Raw genomic sequence first — 24,995 nt, forward strand, 5'->3', positions numbered from 1 at the left:
CAGCGAGTTAAGGATCTAGCATATCGCTGCTGTGCCACACGTTCAATCCCTGGCCCAGAAACTTCTGCATGTTATAGCTACAGCCAAAAAAAAAAAAAAAAAAAAAAAACACATTCCCGGGCCCTGATCCAGGCCCCAGCACCCCAGTTCTGGGTGATGTTGGGTAACCTGCCTCCCTTCTCTGGAATGAGTTGATTTTTGTCAGGGAGAAAGTGCTGGATGGATCTGAAGCATCCTTCTGGCCTGGGAGAAGGAGGAGCAGTGAAAGTCTGTTCTGAGGTCTGCACTTCCTTGGCTTGGGGCTTTCGGTGACCATCAAGATCAAGGTCACGGTCAGGCTTTGCTTGGCTCCCGTGTTCTACCCCTTGCCATCTCACTCTGCTCCACTTGTCTCTATCCTATCGAACCACTCAGGCCCCCTCCCCCAGGAAGCCTTCCTTGATCTCTGGCTGCCACCCCATCTGTTGTCTGTTCCCCTTTGTCTCATGTTAGGTGTGGCCTGCACAGCTGTCAGGGCCATTGTGTATGTGCCAAGTAGCTTGATTTCCTGCCCTTTGTGTTTCCACCCCCAGTGTCCCCTTGAAAAGCTGACTGGACTCTTGAGCAACTTGGTCCTGAATTCTGCAACTCCCTGTGCAGGGGCTTGGAGAACTTCTCACCAACACTTGTCAGAGGTCCCTGGCACCGTCACTCCAGCCCTCTCCTTCCCGAGCTTTATCTGATCTTGTCCCTTGGGCTGTTGTTTTTTCATACTGAGGGCATAACCTCCCTGGGTTCCCCAGCTGCAGCCTTTCTGGATCCAGTGGGACTCTGGCCTCCCTGGATCTCCCAGCGTGCCAGCAGCTCCTGGGCCACGCAGCACGAAGTGCCAAGCCCTCCTCCTGTGGGTGGCTCTGAGTTGGCCTCCTTTGTGTGTGTGTGTGTGTGTTTTCTAGGGCCACACCCACGGCATATGGAGGTTCCCAGGCTAGGGGTCTAATCAGAGACGTAGCCTCTGGCTTATGCAAGAGCCACAGCAACGCAGGATCTGAGCCAAGTCTGCAACCTACACCACAGCTCACGGCAATGCCGGATCCTTAACCCACTGAGCGAGGCCAGGGATCAAACCCGCAACCTCATGGTTCCCAGTTGGATTTGTCAACCACTGAGCCACGACGGGAACTCCTCTGAGCTGGTCTCCTGATGGGCTGCAGTGTGGCCTGAGCCGCCTGTGCCAGCTTGCCCAGAGGCCGGGGTTGGGAAGGCCTATGGGCGTGTCCCAGAGGCTGTAAGTGGTGGTGAATGACCCAGAAATACCCCAGCTTCAGAAGGAACAATGGGACCGCCTGTGGTGATTGTTCTAGTGAGCTCTGAAGTTAGGGGGTGTCTGGGGACTATGAACACCAGACCCTGTCTCACTGCCCTGGGACAGTGGGCATCTCCGCTGGGCGTCCTCTTCTGGTCTGGGGGCCACTGGAGCCAGTGCTGGTGGAGACAGGCTGTGTGTGGCCGGCTGGTTGGGATAAGCCTCTCCTGCTTCTCCATGCAACCCAAGAGCAGCTGGTATTTTAAAATAAACTTTTGGCGTTCCCTTTGCGGCTCAGTGGTTAACAAAAACTCACTAGGACCCATGAGGATGCAGATTTGATCCCTGGCCTCGCTCCGTGGGTTAAAGATCCGGCATTGCTGTGAGCTGTGGTGTATATTGCAGACGTGGCTCAGATCCCACGTTGCTGTGGCTGTGGTGTAGGCCAGGGACTGTAGCTCTGATTCAACTCCTAGCCTGAGAACTTCCATGTGCCATGGGTATGACCCTAAAAAAGACAAAAAAAAAAAAAAAAAAGGAGTCAGGGGTAGATGTGGAGAGGGAAGGGGAGGGCTGGTTGTGAGGACCCCACTCGCCTTCACTGGCTTTGAATCTGGAGTTGGGGTCACGGGCCAAGGAAATGGATTCTCCCCAGAGCTTCCAGGAATGCAGTCCTGCTGATGCCTTGATCTCAGCCAGTGAGACTCACTTCAGACCCTGCCATCCAGCACGGGGCGTGGGCTGGTCTCGCAGCCCGAGGAAACTAGCAGAGGCGGCGAGGGCCGAGGGGCCTGCCCGAGGAGGGGAAGGGCCCCAGGCTGTTGGCGCTCCCCCTGCCCTGACCAGAGTAGGGGTGTCCGTGCCATCGGCAGGGCCCGGCTTTGCACGTGGACCTCACTCTCCGTCAGCCTTCCAGGGACGGGGCTCGCAGAGATGATGAAAACAGCTAACGCCTGTCGCGTCAACGCCGGCCCCCGGGAGGTGGGTACACTTCTGCGTCCCACTTAAAGGTCGAGAAGTGCAGGCTCAGGGCGCGTCTGCTAAGTGGCCTCACGCCATCCTGGCCAGGCGGAGGACCCTACCCAGTGCCACACAAGTCCAAGGGCGCCCTAGTCCCAGGACCTATTATGGGGACACAGGGCTTGCTCCTTCCAGCTCCAGAAATGTTCACAGCGTGAACCCCAAGCCCCCACGGTGCTCACCCTCTAGGGCCAAAGCCTGCAGTTACGGCTCCTGCTTTTGGTGGGGCTCCTGGGTCTCATGCTGTCCCCCTGCAACCCCAGGATCTGTGGGAAAGCAACCACCTCCTGGCCAGGACGAGGGGAACTCTATGAGCTGGCAGGAGAAGGGCCTAGACCCCTTGGGTTCTCTGACCTCTCCTCTGAGACACTGGTGTCCTGACTGTAAAAAGGAAAAAAAAAAGAAAGACAGTGGGAGGGGGGTCCCTGAGATGTGAGATGGAACCTGGCGGCACAGGGTCCTGAGGGCCGGGCCAGGTAGGCTCACAGGGCGTGGGCAAAGGCTCTAGCCCACCCAGTGGCAGCTCCTTGTCCCCCTGCCTCCCCGCCCCCTTCGTTCCCACCAGGAACCCCAAAACCCCTCGTGGGCCTTCCTACCCTGGGGTCCCTGACAAACCCACCAGGACTGAGGTTCTCCACCTGTGTCTGCTCAGTGAGCCCGGAGCGCTGAACCCCTTAAGGTATGTCTGTTTTTTTTTTTTTTTTTAGGGCCACACTTGCAACATATGGAAGTTCTCAGGTTAGGGGTTGCATTGGAGCTGCAGCTGCCAGCCTACACCACAGCCACAGCAATACTGGATCTGAGTGGAGTCTGCAACCTACACCACAGTTCATGGCAACGCCAGATCCTTAACCCACTAAGCGAGGCCAGGGATCGAACCCGAATCCTCAAGGATTCTAGTCAGATTTGTTTCCGCTGTGCCATGACAAACTCCCAACGCAAGTTTAGTAAAAAGGAAGCCTGGAGCCTGCCATCAAGGCCCAGAGCTGTAATCAACACTCTCGTTATTTCCTATCATAAATTACCCCAAAGTTTGCTGGGAATTGGTTTTATTATTAATAAGTCACATGATACAAAAGAATAAGAATATTCAAAGGGCACTCAGTAAAATACTGCTTTGTCCCAAAGGGCAGGCAGAAAAGGTTAAGGCACAGTGACTGCTTAGAAAACAGAAAAAAGACGCCGAAGGGCCAAAACGAGTCATCTGTGTACACACAGCACACACCCCAGCCCCTCGGGCCCTCAGCCCATCAGAGGGCAACGCATCTGGCACCACGTCTGTGAGTGCTGCCAGACAACCAGAGGGCGGGGCCGGTGAGGCTGAGGGACTCCAGGAGAGATGAGGCGCCCCCTGGCTGGGACATCCCAAACGACCGGAGACAGTTGTTTATTATGACAAGTGACAAAGCCCCTGCTGCCGGAAGGCAAGCCCACCTCAGCACACCTGGAGCGAGGCGGTGGCATCCGGAGACCAGAGGCTCGCGTTTCCTCTCCCACCTCCTCCACTGGGAGGGGGACAGAGCCAGTCTGTGCTGAGCCGGGCCTGCCTCCTTCCTGCGGAAAGTCCTGGGAAGCATCCCCGGGGGCCCCCTCGAGGCCAGCTCAGTGGGGGGAAGGCCGGAGGGACCGGCTGGGGATGAACCGCACCAGCCACCGCCAGCCTCCCTGCCAGGTCCCGGGAAGGAGACCACTCCCGTCCGTCCTGGGCTTCCCTGAGCCTGGCCCGGCCCCCAGGGTCACGCCAGGTGGCACCACAGCACCATCCTGGAAGGAGAGCCGGCAGCTCTGAGGTTGGTGGGGTGTCCTCCAAAGCTGCCCCAGAGTTCAAGGGCTTCATGGAACCAAAGCAGATGAAAAAGAGCAAAACTAAAACCTGAAGCCGGGAGTTCCCGATGTGGCTCAGCAGAAACGAACCCGACTAGTATCCAAGAAGATGGGGGGTTCAATCCCTGGCCTCACTCAGTGGGTTATAAAGATCCCGTGTTGCTGTGGCTGTGGTGTCGGCTGGCAGCTGCAGCTCCAGTTGGACCCCTAGCCTGGGAACCTCACATGCCTCGGGTGCAGCCCTAAAAACAAAACAAAACAAAACAAACCTGAAGCCCAAGGGGGGCTGGGTGCCTCTTCAGGTGTGGAGTGCGGGCCTGCGGGTCCACAGGACAGCCACGCCCAGCACAGCGACGTCACCGAAGCTTAGCAGACACACTTACAGCTCCCTTCTGGTCAGAGCGTCTCCTGCCCACAAGGCAGGCCTGGGTGAAGGACACGGGGGGCCTCCCGTTCCATCCAGCCAGGGCGGGCTTGGTGGGGGCCTGGCCTGCTCTGTCCCTGCTCTGGTTCAATCCAGGGGGCCCCCTTCCTGCCCCCGCAGGGCCACGTCCCAGCCTGAGGGCTTGGGCTGGAATGAGGCAGAAGGAACTGAGGGGATGTGGTCACCGAAGTCCAGGGAAGAGACCAGAGACACCCTATTCCCGAGCGTCCTGAGCCCTACTCCTCAGCCGCCTGCCGCCACGGGGGACCTCAGGGCAGGGGACACTGTCCATCTCGAGGGAGGGGGCAGCCAGACCTGGTCAGGTTGGTCCTGAGACGGCAGCAGGGCCCGGAGTCCAAGGGGAACGCGGGGGACCCGACACGGCCCCCTCCCCCAGCCCTGCCCTGTGCCCTCCCGCCCTCAGCCCTGCTCCAGGCTGTCGCTGGGCTGCACCACGGTGTAGCTCCCCTGGCCCAGGGAGAGCTGCCGGCTGAAGAAGGACGTGGTGCGCTTGGGCTTCACCCGCTTGATCTGCTCGCCTGTCGGGGGACAAGAGGGACGCGCTGAGGGGAGGGCTCCCCAAGAAGGGGCCCGGTCCCAGGGGGATCTCCCTTCCTCGCTCCCGCCAACCTCGTGAGCCTCAGCTCCCATCCCAGCTCTTCCACCAGCGGGAGGACCGGTGGGCGCCCGGCCAGCCTCCTGAATCAGAGGCAACCAGGGTGTGTGTTTGCCACTGGGCCTGCCGTGGTGTCTACACCTGTTCAAGAAGAGACCAGACAGAAGTCCGAACTTCCAGCTACAAAATGAGTCACGGGAGGAGTGGCTCAGCGGGTTAAGAACCCGACTAATGTCCATGAGGCTGCGGGTTCGATCCCTGGCCTCGCTCAGTGGGTTAAGGATCTGGCATTGCTGCAAGCCATGGGATAGGACAAAGATGTGGCTTGGATCTAGTGTTGCTGTGGCTGTGCGGTAGGCAGTGGTTACACCTCCAATTCAACACCTAGCCTGGGAACATCCATATGCCTCGGGTGTGGCCCTAAAAAAGACCAAAACAAACAAAGACACAAAGTCATGGGATGTAATCTATGGTCAACAATACTGTGCTAACTCTGTACGGTGACAGATGGTAACCAGATTTTTCATGGTCACCATTTTGTAACATAAAAAAAATGTCAAATCATTATGTTGATGTGTTGAATCACTATATAGGCCACACCATATGATATATTGTATGCCAACTCTGGTTCAATTCAAAAAAAGAAAAAACACACCCAAACCACAAAATACCTGTAACATGTGCCACTGGCTGAAAGGTCACGTTCCCCTCAGTGAGATTCAAAAGAAGCCTTGGGGGAGTTCCCGTCGTGGCGCAGTTGTTAATGAACCCCACTAGTATCCATGAGGATCTGGGTTTGATCCCTGGCCTTGCTCCGTCGGCTAAGGACTCAAGTCTTGCCATGAGCTGTGGTGTAGGTCACAGACACGGCTCAGATCCTGCATTGTTGTGGCTTGTGGTGTAGGCCAGCAGCTATAGCTCCAATTCGACCCCTAGCCTGGGAACCTCCATGTGCCATGAGTGCGGCCCTAGAAAAGACAAAAAAAAAAAAAAAAGGCTGCAGACTTTAGGGAGTTCCCTGGTGGTCTAGTGGTTAGGACTTGGTGCTTTCACCATTGCAGCTTGGGTTCAATCCCTGGTCTGGGAACTGGGATTCACATCAAGCCACTGCTCACTGCAGCCAAAAAAACTTCCAAAACAAAACCCCTAAAGACTTTATTTAACAATACTGCATTATGGAGTTCCTGCTGTGGTGCAGTGGGTTAAGAATTCAACTGCAGTGGCTCGGGTTGCTGCAGAGGCACCAGTTCAATCCTCAGCCCAGCACAGTGGGGTAAAGGGATCCAGCATTGCTGCAGCTGCGGCTCAGACTTAATTCCCTGCCCCAAGAACTTCCATGTGCTGCAGGTGTGGCCAGAAAAAAAAAAAAAAAAAAAAAAAAAAAAGATCTCCTTGTTGTGAAAAATTTAAATGCTACTGGAGTTCCCTAGTGGCTCAACAGGTTAAGGCTCTGGCATTGTCACTGCCGTGGCAAGGGTTCTATCCCTGCGCCGGGGAACTTGCACATGCTGCAGGCATGGCCAACCTCCCACCCTCCAAAACTGAAAACAACAAAAAACATAAATGCTACAATGAAGCACAGAGAAGAAAAGTAAAAGTTACAGCAGGCGTCTTTCCCTCCCTGTACATGGGGATGCCGGCTCGCGTGCTGCTGCTGTCCTATTGCCTGATTTTTTTCTACTCAGTGCTGTTTTGTGAACATCTTGCCATTTAAAAAAACCCAAGCTTTTTATTTTGGAGTAATTCTATACTGATAGAAAATGTTGTGCCGATAATACAAAGAGCTCCTGTATATCCTCATAAGCTTCTCCTGCGTTCACCTCCTCTGTTACCCTGGTCCCTTTGTTGTAGCTGAGAAATGCCCACTGGCGCCGTTTTATTAACTAAGCTGCCAACTTTTGGCTTTCACCTCCACAGGGCCTGCTGTCTGTTCCAGGACCTGATCTAAGACACTGCAGTGCAGAGGGACATGTGGCACCTTTCCCAGCTGCACTGATTCTGCAGGTGTGGGCCCCTCGGTTCTGCACCCACACCTCTAATACCAGACACTTGGTAGGTTCCAGTTTTTCACATCTGGACACAACTGTGGACGCAGCAGTGAGAAAGGACGGGAAAGGGCTCTTATGCGGCCAGAGCCCCAGAGGCCTGGAGTTCCCTGTCACAGAGCTCCGAAGTCCTGCCGGCTGGGGGCTCACTCACGGGGTCTACCTTTGCTCCCCGCCCCCCGGATGCTCCCCCAGGCATGTGAGCATGCACGCAGATGCGTGTTCTACGAAGGGGGCACTCACCCTCCTCGACGTAGTCGATGGTGGCAAGATGCTGGATCCGGCTGCACACCACGCTCCCCTGCCTCCGCAGCTGCGGGCGCCGCGTGGGAAGCGGTGAGGGCCCGGGGGCCGGGGCCGGGCCGGAGGCGCTCTCCTGGGCGGCGGCGGGCTCCGAGGTCTGGTTCAGCTCAATGCAGTACTCGATGAGGCTGCTCATCAATTCAGCCTGGGGGGAGAGGGGGCTGCCTGAGGCCGGGGGCTGGGCCGTGGCCCCGGCTCACCTCCCCACACCCGCTGCTGCGGGGCGAGACGAACCAGCCCCGCAGTCCCCTGCCCTCTGCTGGGGGAGGCAGGTGACAAAACAAACACCATTTATACCCGATAGGAAGGAGGGCTGCTCTGTGGGACGGGGCAGGGGAGGCATCCCGGTCGGGGTGACTTCAGAGGTGGGGGGGGTGGGAAAGAAGGGACATTGCGGTTAGGAGGCGCAGGCGGGACGGCGAGGAGGGCCGGCTGAGAACCACAGCCCGGGAGGCCGGGGCCAGGTCACTGGGGCGGGGCGGCGCACATGCTTCACTAAGTGACGCCTTCTCCGACGGTATGCATGTTGACATAGAAGGTGATGTGACCAAAAATCAGTGGGCGTGGCCTGGGCAGGAGATGACAGGGGCAGCGGGGCTGGCAGAGCCACGGACGGAAAGCTGCCAGCAGGTGGCGTCCCTCGGGCAGCTGGTGTTTATGAGGTGCCCGCCCGGCAGTACGGGCCCAGGGGGACACATGCCTGCCTTGTGCCCCCCAGAGGGGAACCCACTGCGGAGCAGGGTCAGAGATGAGGGGGCGGCAGGCGCCGGCCCCCAACCCTGGACAGCAGGGCCGACACAGCCCACCCTGCGGAGGGCGCACAGGCGGGCCCACGTCTGCCTTCTGTTCTCACGGAGGGACCCCAGTAAGCTGAGGGGGCGGGAGGAGGGGACGGGCCGGGCTGCAGGCACAACAGGGAAGCCCTCAGAGTTCCTCGAACCCCGCCGACGCCCCCGAGGTTCGGGGAAGCTGTCAGTAACCTCAGCCTCATCTGGCAACACTAGATATCCACTCAGGATAAAACTCAGCGAACGAGACGCGGAGGGGAACCTCCTTAACCGGGTGAAGGGCATCCAGGAAGGACGCGCAGCTAACAGCACACCGCTCAGAGCAGGCCTGAACGCTTTCCCCTTGGGTCAAGGATGTCTGCTCCCACCTTCTCACCACCAGCCCTGGGGTCCCAGGCGGGGCTATCACGCGAGACAAGGGAGTGGCTCACAGACTGGAGAGTCAGGCCACAGACAGCTGCCGCTGTTCACAGACAACCTGACTGCCCACTGAGAAAATCCCAAAGAATCTGCAGGAAAAAGCTACTAGACCTGCTGAGTGAGTGTAACAGGGTGAGAGGATATAAGGTTGACAAAATCAGCTGCAATTCTATATACTGCAACGAATAACTGCAAACTGAAACGGAGACAGACCATCTCTGAGAGCACCGCAAACAAGCAAAACACCACCATTAGACGGGTGTATCTAATACAAGACCTACAGGATTTGCGTGCTGGAAACCACAAAACGGTAGTGAAAGAAACCCAAGACGAACCTATGGAGACAGAAAATAAACGGAGGAGGGCCCGTCGTGGCGCAGTGGTTAACGAATCCGACTGGGAACCATGAGGTTGCGGGTTTGGTCCCTGCCCTTGCTCAGCGGGTTAAGGATCCAGCGTTGCCGTGAGCGGTGGTGTAGGTCGAGGACGCGGCTCAGATCCCACGTTGCTGCGGCTCTGGCCTAGGCCGGCGGCTACATCTCTGATTTGACTCCTACCCTGGGAACCTCCATATGCCGCGGGAGCCGCCCAAAGAAATAGCAAAAAAAGACAAAAAAAAAAGTAAAATAAATGGATTGGAAGATTCTAAGAGTCTCTTTAAAAGACATTTTTAAGAAAATAGAGGAGGAGTTCTGTCATGGCTCAGTGGTAACGAATCCAGTTAGTATCCATGAGGATGCAGGTTGGCAGACGTGGCTCGGAACTGGCATTGCTGTGGCTGTGGTGTAGGCCGGCAGCTGCAGCTCCGATTTGACCCCTAACCTAGGAACCTCCAAATGCCATGGGTGTGGCCCTAAAAAGCAAAAAAAAAAAAAAACAAAAAAAAAACCCATAAAGGAGAAATGAGCTGAACAGACATTCCATCAAAGAAGAAGTATGGGTAGCAAATAAACACACAGATGAATGATCAACATCATGAGTCATTATGAAAATGCAAATTAAAACCACAGTGACCTATCACTACCACACAGCTGTTGAAATGGCAAACAAACAGGGAGTTCTTGTTGTGGCGCAATGGAAGTGAATCTGACTAGAATCCATGAGGTTGTGGGTTTGATCCCTGGCCTCTCTCAGTGGGTTAAGGATCTGGTGTTGCTGTGAGCTACAGTGTAGGTCGCAGATGTGGCTCGGACCCCACGTTCCTGTGGCTGTGGCACAGGCTGGCAGCTGTAGCTCCGATTTGACCCCTCGCCTGGGAACTTCCATATGCTTCAGGTGCAGCCCTAAAAGGCAAACAAACAAACAAACAAAAAGACAAACAAACAAGAACTGACAACACCACGTGTTGGGCCAGGATGTGGAACAACTGGAACTCTCAGACATGGCTGGTGGGATGGCAAGATGGTATGGTCACCTTGGAAAACCATCTGGTAGTTTCTAAAAGCTGGCCACAGGTTTATGGTCCAGGGACCACACTCCTAGCTATGTAAACAAGAGAAATGAAAGTATACACCCACACGACAGCCTGTGCACAAGTGTTTTGAACGGCTGTACTCACAAAAGCCCCAAACTGGAAACAACCCAAACATCCTGACCTGTACTGCATCTGCACGGTGGAATACTATCCACTAAATAAAAAGGAAAGAATTGTTGTACCATGAAATGCGGACAAATCTCGGGAGCATGAAGCTTCGTATAAGAGGCCAGGCTCAAAAGGCTGCACAGAGTACACAGACTGTAGGCCTGAACCACTGTTTATAAGTTTACCTGGTCACCAGTTGATGGGCATTTGTGTTGCTTCCACTTCCCTGGTTATGACAAATAAAGCTGCTAAGAACATCTGAGAACAAGTCTGTGTGTGACTTGATGTCTCTATTTCTCTCGGGTAAGTATGATAGGTGTGTATTTTTTTTTTTTTTTTTTTTTTCTGGCCATGCCCCTGGCATGACGACGTTCCCAGGCCAGGGACTGAACCCACACCAAAACAGTGACTTGAGCCACTGCAGTGACAATGCTGGATCCTTAACCCACTGTACCACAAGAGAACTCCTGCTAAATGTGTTTATATGATATTCTGCAGAAAGCAAAACTCCAGGGCTAGCTGAGCGGTGGTGTTAAGCTGAGTCAGAAATCAGAAGAGAAAGGTACAGGAGTTCCCATTGTGTCTCAGAGGTAATGAACCCGACTAGAATCCATGAGGATTCAGGTTCTATCCCTAGTCCCACTTAGTGGGTTAAGGATCCAGTTTTGCCATGAGCTGTGGTGTAGGTCCCAGAGGTGGCTTGGATCTGACATTGTGGTGGCTGTGGTGTAGGCCAGCAGCTATAGCTCTGATTGGACCCCAAACCTGGGAACCTCCATAAGCCACAGGTGCAGCCCTAAAAAGACAACAACAACAAAAAGAAATGGACAAAACAATTGAAGAAAAAAAAGATAACCCCAAAGAAAAATTGGCAAAACAGGTCAACAAACAGGATTTCTAGATAGCACATACATACATAAAAGGTGCTCAAACTCATTAGTTGGGGAAGATGGATGCCAATTATAACCATACAGAGATGTGGGGGTGATGAAAATAAGGCCAATAAAAACTGGGTAAAAGATATGAAGAGACGTTTTGCTGCTCAGAGGGTACTCGGATGGCCAGTAAGCGGCTTCACAGCTTCCCTGTGGTGGCAGCGCCCGTAAGAGCGTGTGACTCACTCTTAAATGGGTACATTTTATTGTGAATTATACCTCAATGAAGTTGACTACAAAATAAAGGAAAAAATACAAGGGGATAGTCCTTCTCAGCTCCCACAGTGGCTGAAGCGACACGACTGACAACCCTCACCGCTGGGCAGCCAGCCCGGACTGCAGCTGCCGCCGCCACACCCACCACTACCTGCTTGGAGTAGATCTTCAGGAGCTTGTTGACTGGTGTGCCCTCGTGGTCCCCATCGAACTCCAGCCACAGGACCGACTCCTCCTCCTCGGGCGAGGTGTGGTCCCACGACAGCTCCTGGAAGCGCAGGCCCAGCAGGACGTGCTGGCCAGCGGGAGACACAGAGCTCAGACTCCCCGGGCAGAGGCCCGCTCCCCTGCCCCGTCCCAGCGGGGGTGACTGGGAGGGGGTATCTCTCGGGAGAGGAAGCCCCAATTCCATCAGCCCCTCACAGGGGGCCATAGTCCAGGGAGGCTGAGAAGCCAACCGCAACATGCTCAGCAGTGGGTCAAGCCCCCGAGAGCTGGGGGGCAGTGACGGGGGAAGAGGCGGTAGGGAGGGGAGACCTCTCCCCTGAGATCAGCCAGGGAGCATCTCAGCAGGAAGCTGGGGCTGGGCCCGGCACGTTGGGCAGATGCCCGGGAAGGGCTGGGATGTCTCTCTGGGGACACTCACAAGCCTCCCCAAAATTTTCTGCTGGCTTAGGAGGGACTCCTGCCCAAATGCAGAGAAGCTGTCCTCTGTGTGGGCTGCTCACACCACCTTCCACATAGGCAGCGGGGACAGCCAGCGCCAAATGCAGGAGGAGCGGGATAAGCCAGGAGGCTCCAGTCATGGGGCTTTTCTGGAAAACCCCCCCAGCTAGTCTCCAGCCACTGGCTGGAAGATCAGCCAGGCCCTGCCAGATTCTCTCCAGCAGCTGCAGCCTCTGCCTGTCCTGGCCACCCCTCTGCCTATCGGGCTGGGCAGAAGAGCCCACCCAGGAGTTCCTGTGAGGGCTCAGCAGAAATGAATCTGACTAGCATCCACGAGGACGAGGTTCGATCCTTGGCCTTGCTTGGTGGGTTAAGGATCCAGCACTGCCGTGAGCTATAGTGTAGGTCGCAGACACGGCTCGGATCCTGAGTTGCTGTGGCTGTGGTGTAGGCTGGCAGCTACAGCTCTGATTAGACCCCCTAGGCTGGGAACCTCCATATGCCATGGGTGCCACCCTAGAGACAAAAAAAGAGAGAGAGAAAAGCTGATGCATGGCAGACGCAGGGAAGCCTCTGGGAAGCCAGTGGAATGCCATCCCTAGGAACACCTGAGGGAGGCCAGAGAGGCCACTACTCTGCCCCCGGGCCAACCACAGGCCCAAGGGAATCAGGAAAGCCTGGGAAAGGGCCCCACCCCACCCTGCGCTCCAGGTCCCACCCCTGAAGGAGCTGGAGGTACCTTCTCCCTGCTGTCAATGACATGCACGCCCTCCAGACTGATGGCCACAGACACTGGCTTTCGCCCGCCCCGGTGCAAAAAGCCCTGGGCCGGCTTGTCAATCTCGCCGTGGAAGAAGGCGCACCTGGGGAGAGAAACTGGCGTTAGCTGGGCCCTCCAGCACCAAGGTCAGAGGCCCAGGGTCTGGGTTCACCTGCCAGCAAATGCTCTGGCCAGGCCCTGTCCCGGGCGCCTGCAAAGCTTAAGCTGTTTGGGTGACTGGCGGCTGCACAGAAACCCACCCCAGGGGAGGGGGAGAGAAACCGAGGCGGCAGGTGAGAGGGGCGATCCATGGAGGTGGTGGCATCTGAGCATTCAGTCAGAGGGAAGAATCAGCGTGCAGGGAAGACCAAGTTATGTGCAGGGAACGGCATGGAGCCCAAGGGCTCAGGGGCTGGGGGCTGAGGCTGCTGGAGGCTGGGAGCAGCTTCAGGACTTGATATGGAGAAGGGGCCTATGGCCTCAGGACGCCCACCCACGGAGCCACCAGATCTCCCACCTGCCCCTCTGCGGCCTCTGCCACTCCTCCTGCAGCCCAGAGGCGGGGACTGGAGACACACACACTCCACCTTCAGGTCCTGAGAGCATCCCGAGCACTGCCCGCGGGCCCACTCCGGAAGCCTTCCCCGGGCTCAGTTCAGGGCCCCGATGCTTCTCCACGGAGGAAACTGCAGCGACTAGAAGAGCGGCCACTCGCCTGCCCTCAGCTCAGCTTTCCTCTCCCTGTTGGATCCTCCCTATCAGCACACGCACGTCTCACCCGCCAGAAAAACTAAAGACCCTCCGCCCGCTGCCCTGCCTCTGGGCTCCACCCACCGCGCAGCTCCAGACAGCTGGTTACACGGGCTCCGATCCTCCTCCTCACTCTCCTCCACAATGCTGGAGCCAAGGTCAACGATCCGCCACACGGGACTTGACCCTTTTTTTTTTGTCTTTTGTTTTTTCAGGGCCGCACCTGCGGCATATGGAGGTTCCCAGGCTAGGGGTCCAATCAGAGCTACTGCTGCCGGCCTACGCCACAGCCACAGCAACGCGGGATCCGAGCCGCGTCTGTGACCTATGACACAGCTCACGGCAACGCCAGATCCTGAACCCCCTGAGCGAGGCCAGGAGTTGAGCCCACAACCTCTTGGCTCCTAGTCGGATTTGTTTTCCACTGCCCCACAGCAGAACTCCTACTCCCTCCTTCTCAACAACACCCTTCACTGGGCTGACAGAGACCCTCCCGCAGCATCACCGGCCGGGTCCTTCTCTGCCTGAGCCACACCTGCCTCCCTGGCCAGCTCTTTGGGCTCCAGTTTCAAATAACACCCACATGCAGATAATTCCCTAACCACCAGACTTCTGACTCCGAAACCCACATGCCCGCCAGGAACTGCCACCTGGGCATCTGGCGAGTGTCTCAAAATCAACATATCCAAGGACAAGCCCCTGACCTTTCCTGACCTGATCCGCCGTACCATCCTGCCTCAGCTGATGACAAGGCCACCCTCCAGCTGCTTGGGCCGGACACCTGGAGTCCCCTCTGCCTGCTCGCCTTATCCTCTCCTGTGTGTCTAGTAAATTCCTTCAACTCCCCGCTCGACATCTCTGAAAGCTGACCAGGCCTCACCTCCTGCGCTACTACTATCGAGCCTGAGCCACATCACCCTCCCGAGTGGTGTCGCTGTCCTCACGGGTCGCCCCGCCCACCCGTAGTCTGTTCTCGGCTCCACCTGCTGTCTCTCTCGCCCCTAGAATGGCAGCTTCGGGGGCTGGGATGAGGTCTCCATCTCTCCTGCTCGCTGAGGTGTCTCTGGCACCCAGCAGGTACAAGAGCCATAGGCCGGATGCACCTGCCTGAATGAGAGCTGCCTGAAGGAGGCTGGCGGGTCCGAGGACCACGTGGCTGTGAGACCTGCCCACTGTCCTGGCCTGTGTCTGGGGTGAGGGAGGAAGCGTGTCCAGCCGGGGACCCCGCGGGGCCTGAGGTGCTGGCATCCAGACACCTGGCGAGAGGAGGGAGCTCAGCAGGAGCGGAGGTGGGGAGGGGAGCCGCTCACCCGTAGAAGGGCAGCTCGTGGCACTTGAGGAGGTAGGCGCGGTAGTGGGGGCTCAGGGAGGCCTCGCTGTTGCCCACATCCTGCACCCTGCGGTAGGCGTCTAGCAGGCCTTGCTCCACTGGCCCGGCCTTGGCCCCACGGCCCCGGAGGGCGGCAAAGAGCCCGTGGCCCCGCTTACAGAGGTGGGCGGGGAGGAAGGAGTCCAGCTTCTCCCTGTGGAAGAAGGAAGAGGGCGCCTGGCATGAGGACTTGCCCTGAGCCCTCGGGCTGGAGAGGGCAGAGGATGCCCTGGGCATGAAGCTCCGGAGAGCCCACTGCCGCGATCCCAGCAGCACAACTGGTTGGAGAAAGGCCTGAAGGAAAGGTCAGGAAAGCAAGATAAGAGCCAAAACTAAGCCCACCTGGAATCAGCCTGTGACCAGAGGGTTTCCGAGCAATGCCTGTGTCACCGAGTCAGGAAGGTCTGAATGAGTGGAGCCTTTACAACCAAAAAAATGGTACAAGTGGAGTTCTCATTGTGGCTCAGTGGTAATGAATCCGACTAGGAACCACAAGGACGAGGGTTTGATCCCTGGCCTCGCTCAGTAGAGATCCGGTGTTGCTGTGAGCTGGGGTGTAGGCCGCAGACACGGCTCAGATCCTGCGTTGCTATGGCTGTGGTGTAGGCCGGAGGCTACAGCTCCGATTGGACCCCTAGCCTGGGAACCTCCATATGCCACGGGTGTGCCCCTAGAAAAGGCAAAAAAAAAAAAAAAAAAAAAGAACATGGATCCCTACTCACATGGACGGGCGCTGGCACGTGCCTGGCATCTGCTGGGGACCAAACACCACTGAAGTTGTCATTCCACTAACACCCCGGGCCAAGGGGAGGGGTGGCCGGCACAAGGAAGGAAACTGATGCCTGCGCGGAGAGGCCCATCGCAGGACGCCATGAGGAGGGGCGTCCAGGGGGCTGTCCCCACTCCTCAGGGCTGCCGCGGGCACGTCCATCATCTGTCTCCTCCCAGCCTTGCTTCCAGCTACCACCCCGACTCGTCATCTGGAAATCCCGCCTTCCCATTCTCAGCCCAAGGGGTTTGCCCAGGTTCACAGCGGCTCCCGAGGGAGGATCTGGGCCTCAGCCAATCAGCACCCTGGCCACTGTGTTTCCCTTGGGCAGACCTGGGCCCATCAGAGGAGCCTCAGGGCTCTGGTCACGGGAGGGACAAGGCCTCTTCTCGCCAATGTGTAACCATTGTGGCCACTTGGGCACTGCAAGATGAGAGCCCAGAGGGCACAGGGCTGGGTGAGGAGAGCCAGAACTGGGTCTGGGGGCCCCACCGGAGCCCCTGCACCTTGACCACCCCGGACCTGCCCATTACTTGACAAAGTCCCTCAAGTCCAAACAGGTGGAGTTGGGCTTGCCGTCACTTGCAACAGGAACAGACACGCTAATCACGAGAGCCAGGATTTCTACGGCCGTGAGCCTCAGAGCTCAGCTGGGCGCCCCCAGGCTCCGCTGTACCCGGGATGGCCCCTCCTGGGTCCCAGCTGTTAGTCACCCAGCACAGGGCCTGTCTCTGCACACTCCTCCCCACGACACACCCCTGCACTGTAGGCCAGGCTGGGGAGGAGCCCTCCATCTACAAACAGGCTGAGCTCAAAGTTCATCTTCTCTGAACCGTCTCCAAACCCCCAGAGCATCGTCCGCGGAGGTCAGAGACGGGCCTGTCTGCTTCCAGGGCAGTTCCATCATCACGGCCCCAGGCCCTGCCAATTCTTTTTTTTTTTTTTTTTTTTTGGTCTTTTTGCTATTTCTTGGGCTGCTCCCTCGGCATATGGAGGTTCCCAGGCTAGGGGTCTAATCGGAGCTGTAGCCCCCGGCCTACACCAGAGCCACAGCAACGCGGGATCCGAGCCGCGTCTGCAACCTACACCATAGCTCATGGCAACGCCGGATTGTCAACCCCTGAGCAAGTGCAGGGACTGAACCCGCAACCTCATGGTTCCTAGTCAGATTCGTTAACCACCGCGCCACGACGGGAACTCCGGCCCTGCCAATTCACACCGCAAAGAGCACAGCTTCCCGAGAGAGGCGTGGGGAGCACAGAGCCGGCATGCACTGGAGCTTCTGGGAAACGGGCCTTGTCCCTGGCGTTCAGGACTGAGTTAGGCCATCGATGGCAATGGGGACTCAGTATTTGGTCAGTCCTTGGCTGCGACTCCCAAAAGGACTCCAAGTACACCCCACCTCAGACACCTCTGGTCCTCTCAAGGACGTCACTTCTCTCTCATTGCCCAGGCAGGCCCCTCAGCCCAGAGCAGATGAGGAGAAGGAAGCCCAGAGAGGTGGGGTAACTCACACAAGGTCACACAGCATCAGGGCCAGCCTTGGACTCAGGTCTCCTGACTCTAGGACCCGGCCAGACCACTTGCAAGGGTTCTGGGGCAGCCCTCCCGCCACGGGCCCCTGTCTCAGGTCACACTGGCCTCACCTCAGGGCACAGGCGGTGGGCTGGCCAGGCTGGTAGGGCCCGAGCTGCATACGGCACACCAGGGCGCCCAGGGCCTCGCAGTCCTCCACGTCACATGGGTACCGAGCGGCCAGCAGGTTGCCCTTGGCCTCCTCGTACAGCAGCCGCAGGACCTCCTCGTCATGGATCTGCAGGCCGGTGCACAGGGAGGGGCCACTCAGCTAGGCTGGGCACAGTGTCCAGGGCCCTAGGGCCAAGGGGGGCTGGACACAGCACCGGACCTGGGTGGGACCGCCTGGGGCTCCTTGCCTCACCTGGAGCTCCCGCCGTTTTGGGAAAAACACATTCCTTCGGAATTGCAGGGAGGGCTCATCTGGGGAGAAAAGAGGGGCTCACTGCCAGCTCAGCCCCTCCCCTGAGGGCCAGGTCTCCAGTCCCCAAGCCGCCTCCACCCCTTACCCAGAAAACCCGAGGGCTGATCAGAGATTGGGGGGTGTGGCTTACTTTAACGTGTTCGCTGTGCCCCCACCCACCCCTTCCTGGGCTCCCCTGGGGATCCCTCCCTACCCAGGTGGGAGAGGCCAGCCCTGCCCCTTGGCCAGGGCAGCACCACCTGCTCCAGACCCAGGTGGGCCCCTGGGACAGGGATGCACGGGTAGCAGCACTGACCCACGGCCACGTCATCGTCCGGGGCATCGGTGAATCGCAGCAGCAGTTCTGGCCATTGGCGGCCCAGCTTGTAGGGCTGGTGCTTGGGCTTCAGCTGCACCTCTGGGGGACGAGAGGGAAGCAGCCATGAAGCCGTGGCCGTGAAGCCCCAGCCAGTGCAACTGCTGCCCGCTTACAGCGGCAACAATGCCGGCAGTCGTGGCCAGTATTAACCAAAGGAGGTACTAAGCATCCAGAAAGAACTATTTCCAACGGTTCACAGCACTGGCCCTGCAATAACGCTACCCTTATTTCACAGGAAAAAATGAGGCCCAGAGAGGTTAAGGAGTCACAGAGCAAGTGAGAGGGAGTCAGAGCCAGCCTCTGACTGTTCCCTGCAGTGCAAGTGTGGCTGAGAGGCTGTGGCAGATGGAAGGAGCTGGGGGTGGCAGTTCAGATGGCTCCGGAACTGCCGCTAGGGAGCAGAGTCCAAAGCTGGTAACTGAGGCCCAAAGGCCCAGAGGCTGTTCTCCCTGCTCCCGGCACTGCCTGGGTCCCTCCTTCGCCAGCCCTCATCCAGCATCTTCCCTGGGGGCTCCAGCTGACCTTCCATCCTGCGAGCTCCCCATCTCCACGGCCCACAGGCACCATGCCATCCAGCTGCCCAAATGCATTTCCTTCTCTCTCTTCCTCGCCACTCTGCTCCTGCCTTGCTAGCTTTCTTTCAACATTCCAAGGGTCCCTGTTGGTTTGTGCTTCAGGGCCTTTGCACATGCAGTTCCTTCTGCCGCTGACACCCTTCCCCCAGATCCTCCGATGGCTTGCTGGCTTCAAGTGTCACTTTCCCTGGACCCCTAACTAAGGCAGCCCCTTCCTGTTACTTGTCACACTAATGGCACTTTTTTTTTTTGGTTTCCTTTACCACTACTGGGGGTCACTTCACCGTCTCTGCACCACTCACAGCCCCTCATCTCTGGGCTGCCAGCTGGCCCAGGGCTGAATGCCCCAGGCCAGGAAGGACAAAGCAGGTTCATCTGACGGCCGCAGTGCCCCTGGCCTCTGGGAGGTCTGAGGCCAACTCTAAGTCCATGTGGAGATGAATGCGGATGGCTGCCGAGGGCACAGGAGCCGATGGCAACACCCACACCCTGTACCAGCCACCCCTTCCCTCTGACCTGTATCTTCCCCTTTACCCCTCACCCCTAACATCGGAGGGCTGGGTGCCTTGTCCTGCCAGCCTGATGCTAAGGATGCTCATCTCTGTTCTTTGAGCTTCCATCTGGACCCTGATCTTTTTTTTTTTTTTTTTTTTTTTTTTGGCTTTTTAGGGCTGCACTTACGGCATTTGGAGGCTCCCAGGCTAGGGGCTGAACTGGTGCTACAGCTGCTGGCCTGCACCACAGCCACAGCAACTCAGGATCTGAGCTGTGTCTGTGTCCTACACCACAGCTCACGGCAACACCAGATCCTTAACTCACTGAGCGAGGCCAGGGATCGAACCTGTGTCCTCATGGATCCTAGTCAGGTTTTTAACCCACTGAGCCACTACAGGAACTCCTGGACCCTGACCTTAGTCCAGGACAGCAGTCACAGGCTCCAAACTGGCCTCCTCCCTGCCTACGACCCCTGCATTCCTGCCGCCCTTACACCTCTTTCTTCCATCATTTCCCTGATTCAGAGTTCCCAGCAGCCCTCATTGCCTCGGCCACACCCATCTGTCACCACCCCTGCCCAAGCGCTCCCAGGAGGGGACGGTGCCACCCGAGTGCTCTCTCCATCTAGACACTCACAGGGCGCCGGGCCGGGAGGCAGGGGGACCATCCACTTTAGAGGCGGGAAACTGAAGCCCAAAGAGGGACAATGTCCGCCTGAGGCCACCAGAATCAGTGGCTCCACCAGGAACTGAGCTCTGCCCCACCACCAACTTTAGACTTTGAGTCCCCTGAGGGCAGCGACACCTGCAGTCCTGTTCCCAGCGGACCCCCCCCCCGCCCCAGCACCTAGATCTCCGCCCAGCCTGAGGGGGGGTGGGGCGCTTGCTCTGCACATACTTGTGAGATGAACGAGGTGACGGGCTAGCTGGGACCCCTGGGACGTGGTGGGGAGGAGGATGTGGGGCAATCCTATGGCTCAGCCCCACCAGCCCTACACCCGGATCCCCAGCAGCTCAGAGGACTGCCGTGATCAGACCGCGACTGCGCCGGCCCTGTGGTCCCACAGTTCCAGGTGGGGCCTTCCTGCCTGGAGGCTGTCTGTCACCGGGATGAGACTGGCAGTCCCTGGAGCCCTGTTCCGTGCAGAGTGACAATGCCACTGAGAAGGTCAAACCCTCCCAAACATCTAGCTGGAAGGGCGGCTCCAGCAGATGGTACCCCCTTGCCCTGGGCCCTGGGGCATGTGTCACTGCTACACCCACTCTGCGGGTGGCGCGGGTCCAAGAGTTCTGAGGGGCCTGAGTCAAAGCTGAGGTGGCCTTTCAGCCTTTCTGAACCCAGCCTGGGAACAAAGTGGGCGCTGACTCTGTGCTGGGGCCTCCTGGACAGGGCGGTGCCCCAGGGCGACCCACCAGCTACACAGGCAGCCCATTCATGTTCTTGCGGCGGGGCGGGGGGCAGGAATGTGAAGAGGAGGGTGTGGGGGAGGAAAGAAGCTGCCCAGGACAGGGCCAGGGAGCACGAGGCAGGGCAGGGGCGGTCATACAAAACCCCCTGCCCTCGCCCCCAGCTTTCCAAAGACACAAGCCGAGGGGCCCACAGTCCTGACCAACAGCCAGAAGGTTGAAGGAGGGGCAGCTGAGCTGGGAGGGGAGCGGCCGAAAGAGACCGGTCAGCAGGAAAAGGGTGGGCGAGAGCAGCAGCTGGGCAGGAAGCACCCACTGGCGGGTGGGGGTGGGGAGACAAGCACACCCTCCCCCGTCCAGCCAGCAAGATTCTCCCCCAGGGCAGAGGCACAAGGCCCTTCTGGCCCCTGATCCTCTTCAAGGGAGAACATTGAAGCTCAGAAAACTTGTCAGGCCCCCACATCATTCGGAATATCCTCTCCCCTGGTCCCTTCCTGCCCAAGCCAGCAGGCTAGCGGCCCTGTTCTGAGGCCCCAGGCAGCTCCCCGCCAACCCCCTTGCCCCTGTCCCCCAGGCCTGAGGGTCTGGAGAGCCCCCAAGCCCACTCCACCCCCGCCTTGGGATGGCAGCCTCAAGGGGCAGTACAGGGTGACCACCAGCCACAAACCAGGCAGCGCTGGAGGCCCCTGCAGAGAAGCTGGGCTCCCAAGCATCCTGCCTCCCCACCCTCAGGAAAAGTCTCCTCCTGAGGGGTGGCTGCATCCCAGGCCAGGTCCCACTGTCCCTCCTGCCCCCAAAGGGCAGGATGCAGTTCTGGGGGCCACCCAGGCTTCCACTCTGATCTTGGTTCTACCACGCACTGGTCAAGCCCTCCGAACCTCAATTTCTTCACCCGCATGACCAGGCTGATCCAAAGGATAAGGTGAAATTATCTGTAAAATGCCAGCTCAGGTTGTGGTGCTGACCACATGCTCAGTGAACGTGCACCCCTTCGCTCCCGGGCCCCCAGGTCCTGCTCCCCCTGATGCTCAGGCTCCATCAGTGCTGAGGCTGAGGGACGGGCTTGGCCCCTCCTGTGCCACGGGCAGAAAGAAAGGAGGCAGGGGCAGAGGGGCCAGGGCTCTGGGTCCTGAAAGTCATGGCCGGCTCCAGGACACCCACGGTCCCACCTTCCCCTGAGAAGACAGTGGCCAGAGGTTCTGGAAGTTGCCTCCTCTTCCCCACTGGTCAGCGCCCTCCAATCCTCCCACCCTGGCCTCTCACTGCCAGGCCTCACCCAGCAGAGGGGAGACGAGCCAGAGCGCGAAGGCATCCAGGGCGATGTCCGGGAGCTGCAGGACTTCACGGATGGCACGATGCAGCTCGTGGGCGCTGAGCGAGGGCAGGTTCTCCACGGCCAGGGGCACCACCGAGTCATCCGCCAGGTACACCAGCACGTCCGCTGCTGCAGTGAAGGCCAGGCCGGGTCAGCTGAGCCCAGTCACAGGCACAGGCCTGCCAACCAGGCACCCTCCACTCGCCCCCAGCCCCGGGCTGCAGCCCCCACCATATAGTCCTGGGCTGACCAAGGCTGCACCTCGAGGCAGAGGCCCAGGATCCCCAGAGGATCCTGGAAGAGTGCTGTCTACGCAGACTTCCTGGAGACCCTCAAACCACCCCAGAAACCCAGCACCTCCAGCCCGGGGACCAGCCTAGACCCAGCCTAATCCCCAAAGGTTAAAATGAGGGCCGGCCACTGCATCTCCTCCCACTCCCCTGGCAGCCCCAAGGACTCTGGTGTGCTTCTCCGCTGAGGAGAACAGCCTGCAGGTGGAACTGAGGCAGAGATTGGCTGAAGCCATCCCGAGGTTAGAGGTCAAGCAGGGAGGGGAAGAGCTGGTGACCCCACTGTTCTCCTTCTGCGAGTCACTGTCCCACGCTAGCCCAAGCTAACATGGAGACAGAGGCTTCCCAAGGCCACTCCAAGGTGAAGCAAGTTCCAGGGCTCAGCTTTCTTCGCACTCTTCAAGCCTCGGGACTCAACATGTTGGCCTTTCCGGTCAGAAGGAGCACAACCCAAAAAGCTAAGTGTTCCTTGTGACAGCCAAGAGAGACCTCTGCAAGAGCCGTCATCTCCAGCTCCACTGCTGGACCCGCAGGCAGCATGAAGGAGCACTGTGCTTGGAGGCCAGTATCCCAGAGTTCAGATCCTAGCTGGCCTCTGGCTAGTTGACTGACTTCAGCACGTCAGTTAGTTGCCTCATGTGCAAAATACGGCTAATACCCCTCCCCTCACAGAGTGGCTGTGAATCAAAAGAAGTGAAGCCTGGAGTTCCTGTCGTGGCTCAGTGGTTAATGAACCCGACTAGGAACCATGAGGTTGTGGGTTCGATCCCTGGCCTTGCTCAGTGGGTTAAGGATCTGATGTTGCCATGGGCTGTGGTGTAGGTTGCAGATGTGGCTCAGATCCTGCGTTGTTATGGCTGTGGTGTAGGCAGGCGGCTATGGCTCCAATTCGACCCCCAGCCTGGGAACCTCCATATGCTGAGAGAGTGGCCCAAGAAATGGCAAAAAGACAAAAAAAATAAAAAATAAATTAAAAAAACAAAAGAAGTGAAGCCTGTGAAAGGCAAAAGCACAGTTTAGTTTACCATCCACACAGGTGAAGGTGTTCGTTTGGATCCCCGGTCTGCTTTGCTCTAACAGCTACTTTTTTGAGAGATCCTAACACAGTGCCCAGGTCATAAAATTCAGACCTGCTTTTCAAGCAGGGAAATCTGGAGGAGGGAAGACTCCAGTATCCTGTGACTTAAACTCTCTAGGGCCCAATTTCCTTCCTATAAAATGTAAATAATGATCCCTGCTTTCAAAAGGCTATTTATCAAAGAAAGTGCACGTCATTTTTCATCCACGAGCTTTCACTTGAATTTCATGGCCATGTAACATTTTAACAAGTGAGGAAATGGAGATTCAAGAGTCCCCAGTTTGATCGGTAGCCTAGTGACAAGAGTCCAGGTCCTTGGACTGACGTCACTTTTCCACACCTCAACATAACTTATTAATTAATCAATAAGTAAGATTCTCTTTAAGGAAAGCGATGACAAGCCAGGGCCCCTTCTTCAGGGCTGGGGTCTAGGGGGGTATGGCGGGGAGGAGATGGGGGACTGAGACCCACCTCTGGCTCCCATGGAGGAGACACTGCTTCGATGCGACCGATCAGCGGGGCCGGGCTGTCCGGCATTGCCTTCCGTCCCGTCCATCTGCAGAGAGAAAGAGAAAAAGCAATGACGGGTGGATCCAGGGATGGGGTGCTGGGTCCCTCCAAGTTCCCACTGAGGAAGGAAGGGGGCCCGAGCTGATCTATGAAGGTAGAACAACCGGGGCTGGAGGCACTGTGAGCAGATTAGCGGGGTGAGGGGTGGGGGTCCTCAGCCAACTCGAGGTGGGGGCTGACGGAAAATCCAGGACCGCGGCGGTCAGAAGGGTCAAACTCGGTGCGCCGCGGTGCCCAGGCAAGGCACGGCGTACCCCCGTCAGGCGCGGGGACCCGTGCAGGGCGTTGTCGAGCTCTCACCTCGCAGGGACTCAGTGCCCGCCGCCTCAGCTTAGGTTCCTGTCCTAACTCTGGTCCCTAACTGCCGCTCCCGCCTCACTGCCGGCGGGAACTCAGGACCCCGCTCCGGCTCCAGCTCCCAGGGCTGCAACGCGGAAGCTGAGACGTAGGAAGCGCCGTACTCACGGCCCCGCCTCCCTGAGCCGCGGGAGCCAATCGGAGCCCGGGCTTCCGCGCACGCGCCCTGCCTAGTCCCCGCGCGTTCTCGCCCCCCCCTTGTTCACGCCCCCCGCTCCCGCTTTTGGTCACACCCCAGTGGTGTGGCGGTCGCGTTGGGAAACCGCACCACCACCTACTCCAGTGACTGGGGGCGTGTGACACCACACACACACACACACACACACCCACACACACACACACACACACACACACACACACCCACCCACGAATGTTGGCCTGTAACAGTGTGGCGAACTGTCAAGGCAGTCGGGGCGCGAGCTCTGGCGCTCACGCGTGTGACTTTGGGCCGGTCCCCTCACCTGCAGAAGGAAGATGCTTCATGGGGGCGTATCAGGAATTCACACTGTGCTTGGAGGGGGTGTGTCAGGGACGCACACTGCTGGGCGCTGGGTAAAGGTGATACAGGCAGCCGCCGGTACTGCAGTGCTTTGAGGTCGAGAGGGATGGTCAGGAGATAGGGTCCCTGTCCTGACTCATCCTAGACAAGCCCTTCCCCTCCTGGCCTCAGTTACCTCTTCTGTAAAATGGGAATGACCGCCTCCCATGTCCTCAAATTATGTGTCAGAAATCCAGGCGAGGCACACTTGCGATTCCGGGGAGCAGTCACATGAGCCTTCG

General features: G+C 58.0%; 1 protein-coding gene across 2 annotated transcripts; it reads right to left on the reverse strand.

Annotated features, from left to right (window-relative positions):
• FRMD8 (FERM domain containing 8) lies at nucleotides 3,338-24,315 on the reverse strand. Of its 2 annotated transcripts, XM_003122562.5 has the most exons (11): nucleotides 24,159-24,315; nucleotides 23,760-23,844; nucleotides 21,882-22,049; nucleotides 18,067-18,168; nucleotides 17,712-17,770; nucleotides 17,419-17,585; nucleotides 14,945-15,157; nucleotides 12,864-12,987; nucleotides 11,610-11,753; nucleotides 7,458-7,662; nucleotides 3,338-5,092 (listed from the first exon to the last, which is right to left on the reverse strand). In XM_003122562.5, the coding sequence occupies exons 2-11, from the start codon at nucleotides 23,842-23,844 to the stop codon at nucleotides 4,974-4,976; spliced, it is 1,386 nt and encodes a 461-aa protein (XP_003122610.2). In that variant the 5' UTR covers nucleotides 24,159-24,315; the 3' UTR covers nucleotides 3,338-4,973. The 2 variants fall into 2 exon arrangements, with proteins under 2 accessions (XP_003122610.2, XP_013849553.1); XM_013994099.2 differs by lacking the exon at nucleotides 14,945-15,157.

Source organism: Sus scrofa, chromosome 2 (assembly GCF_000003025.6).
Source record: "Sus scrofa isolate TJ Tabasco breed Duroc chromosome 2, Sscrofa11.1, whole genome shotgun sequence".
In the NCBI taxonomy this organism is placed as follows: Eukaryota; Metazoa; Chordata; class Mammalia; order Artiodactyla; family Suidae; genus Sus; species Sus scrofa.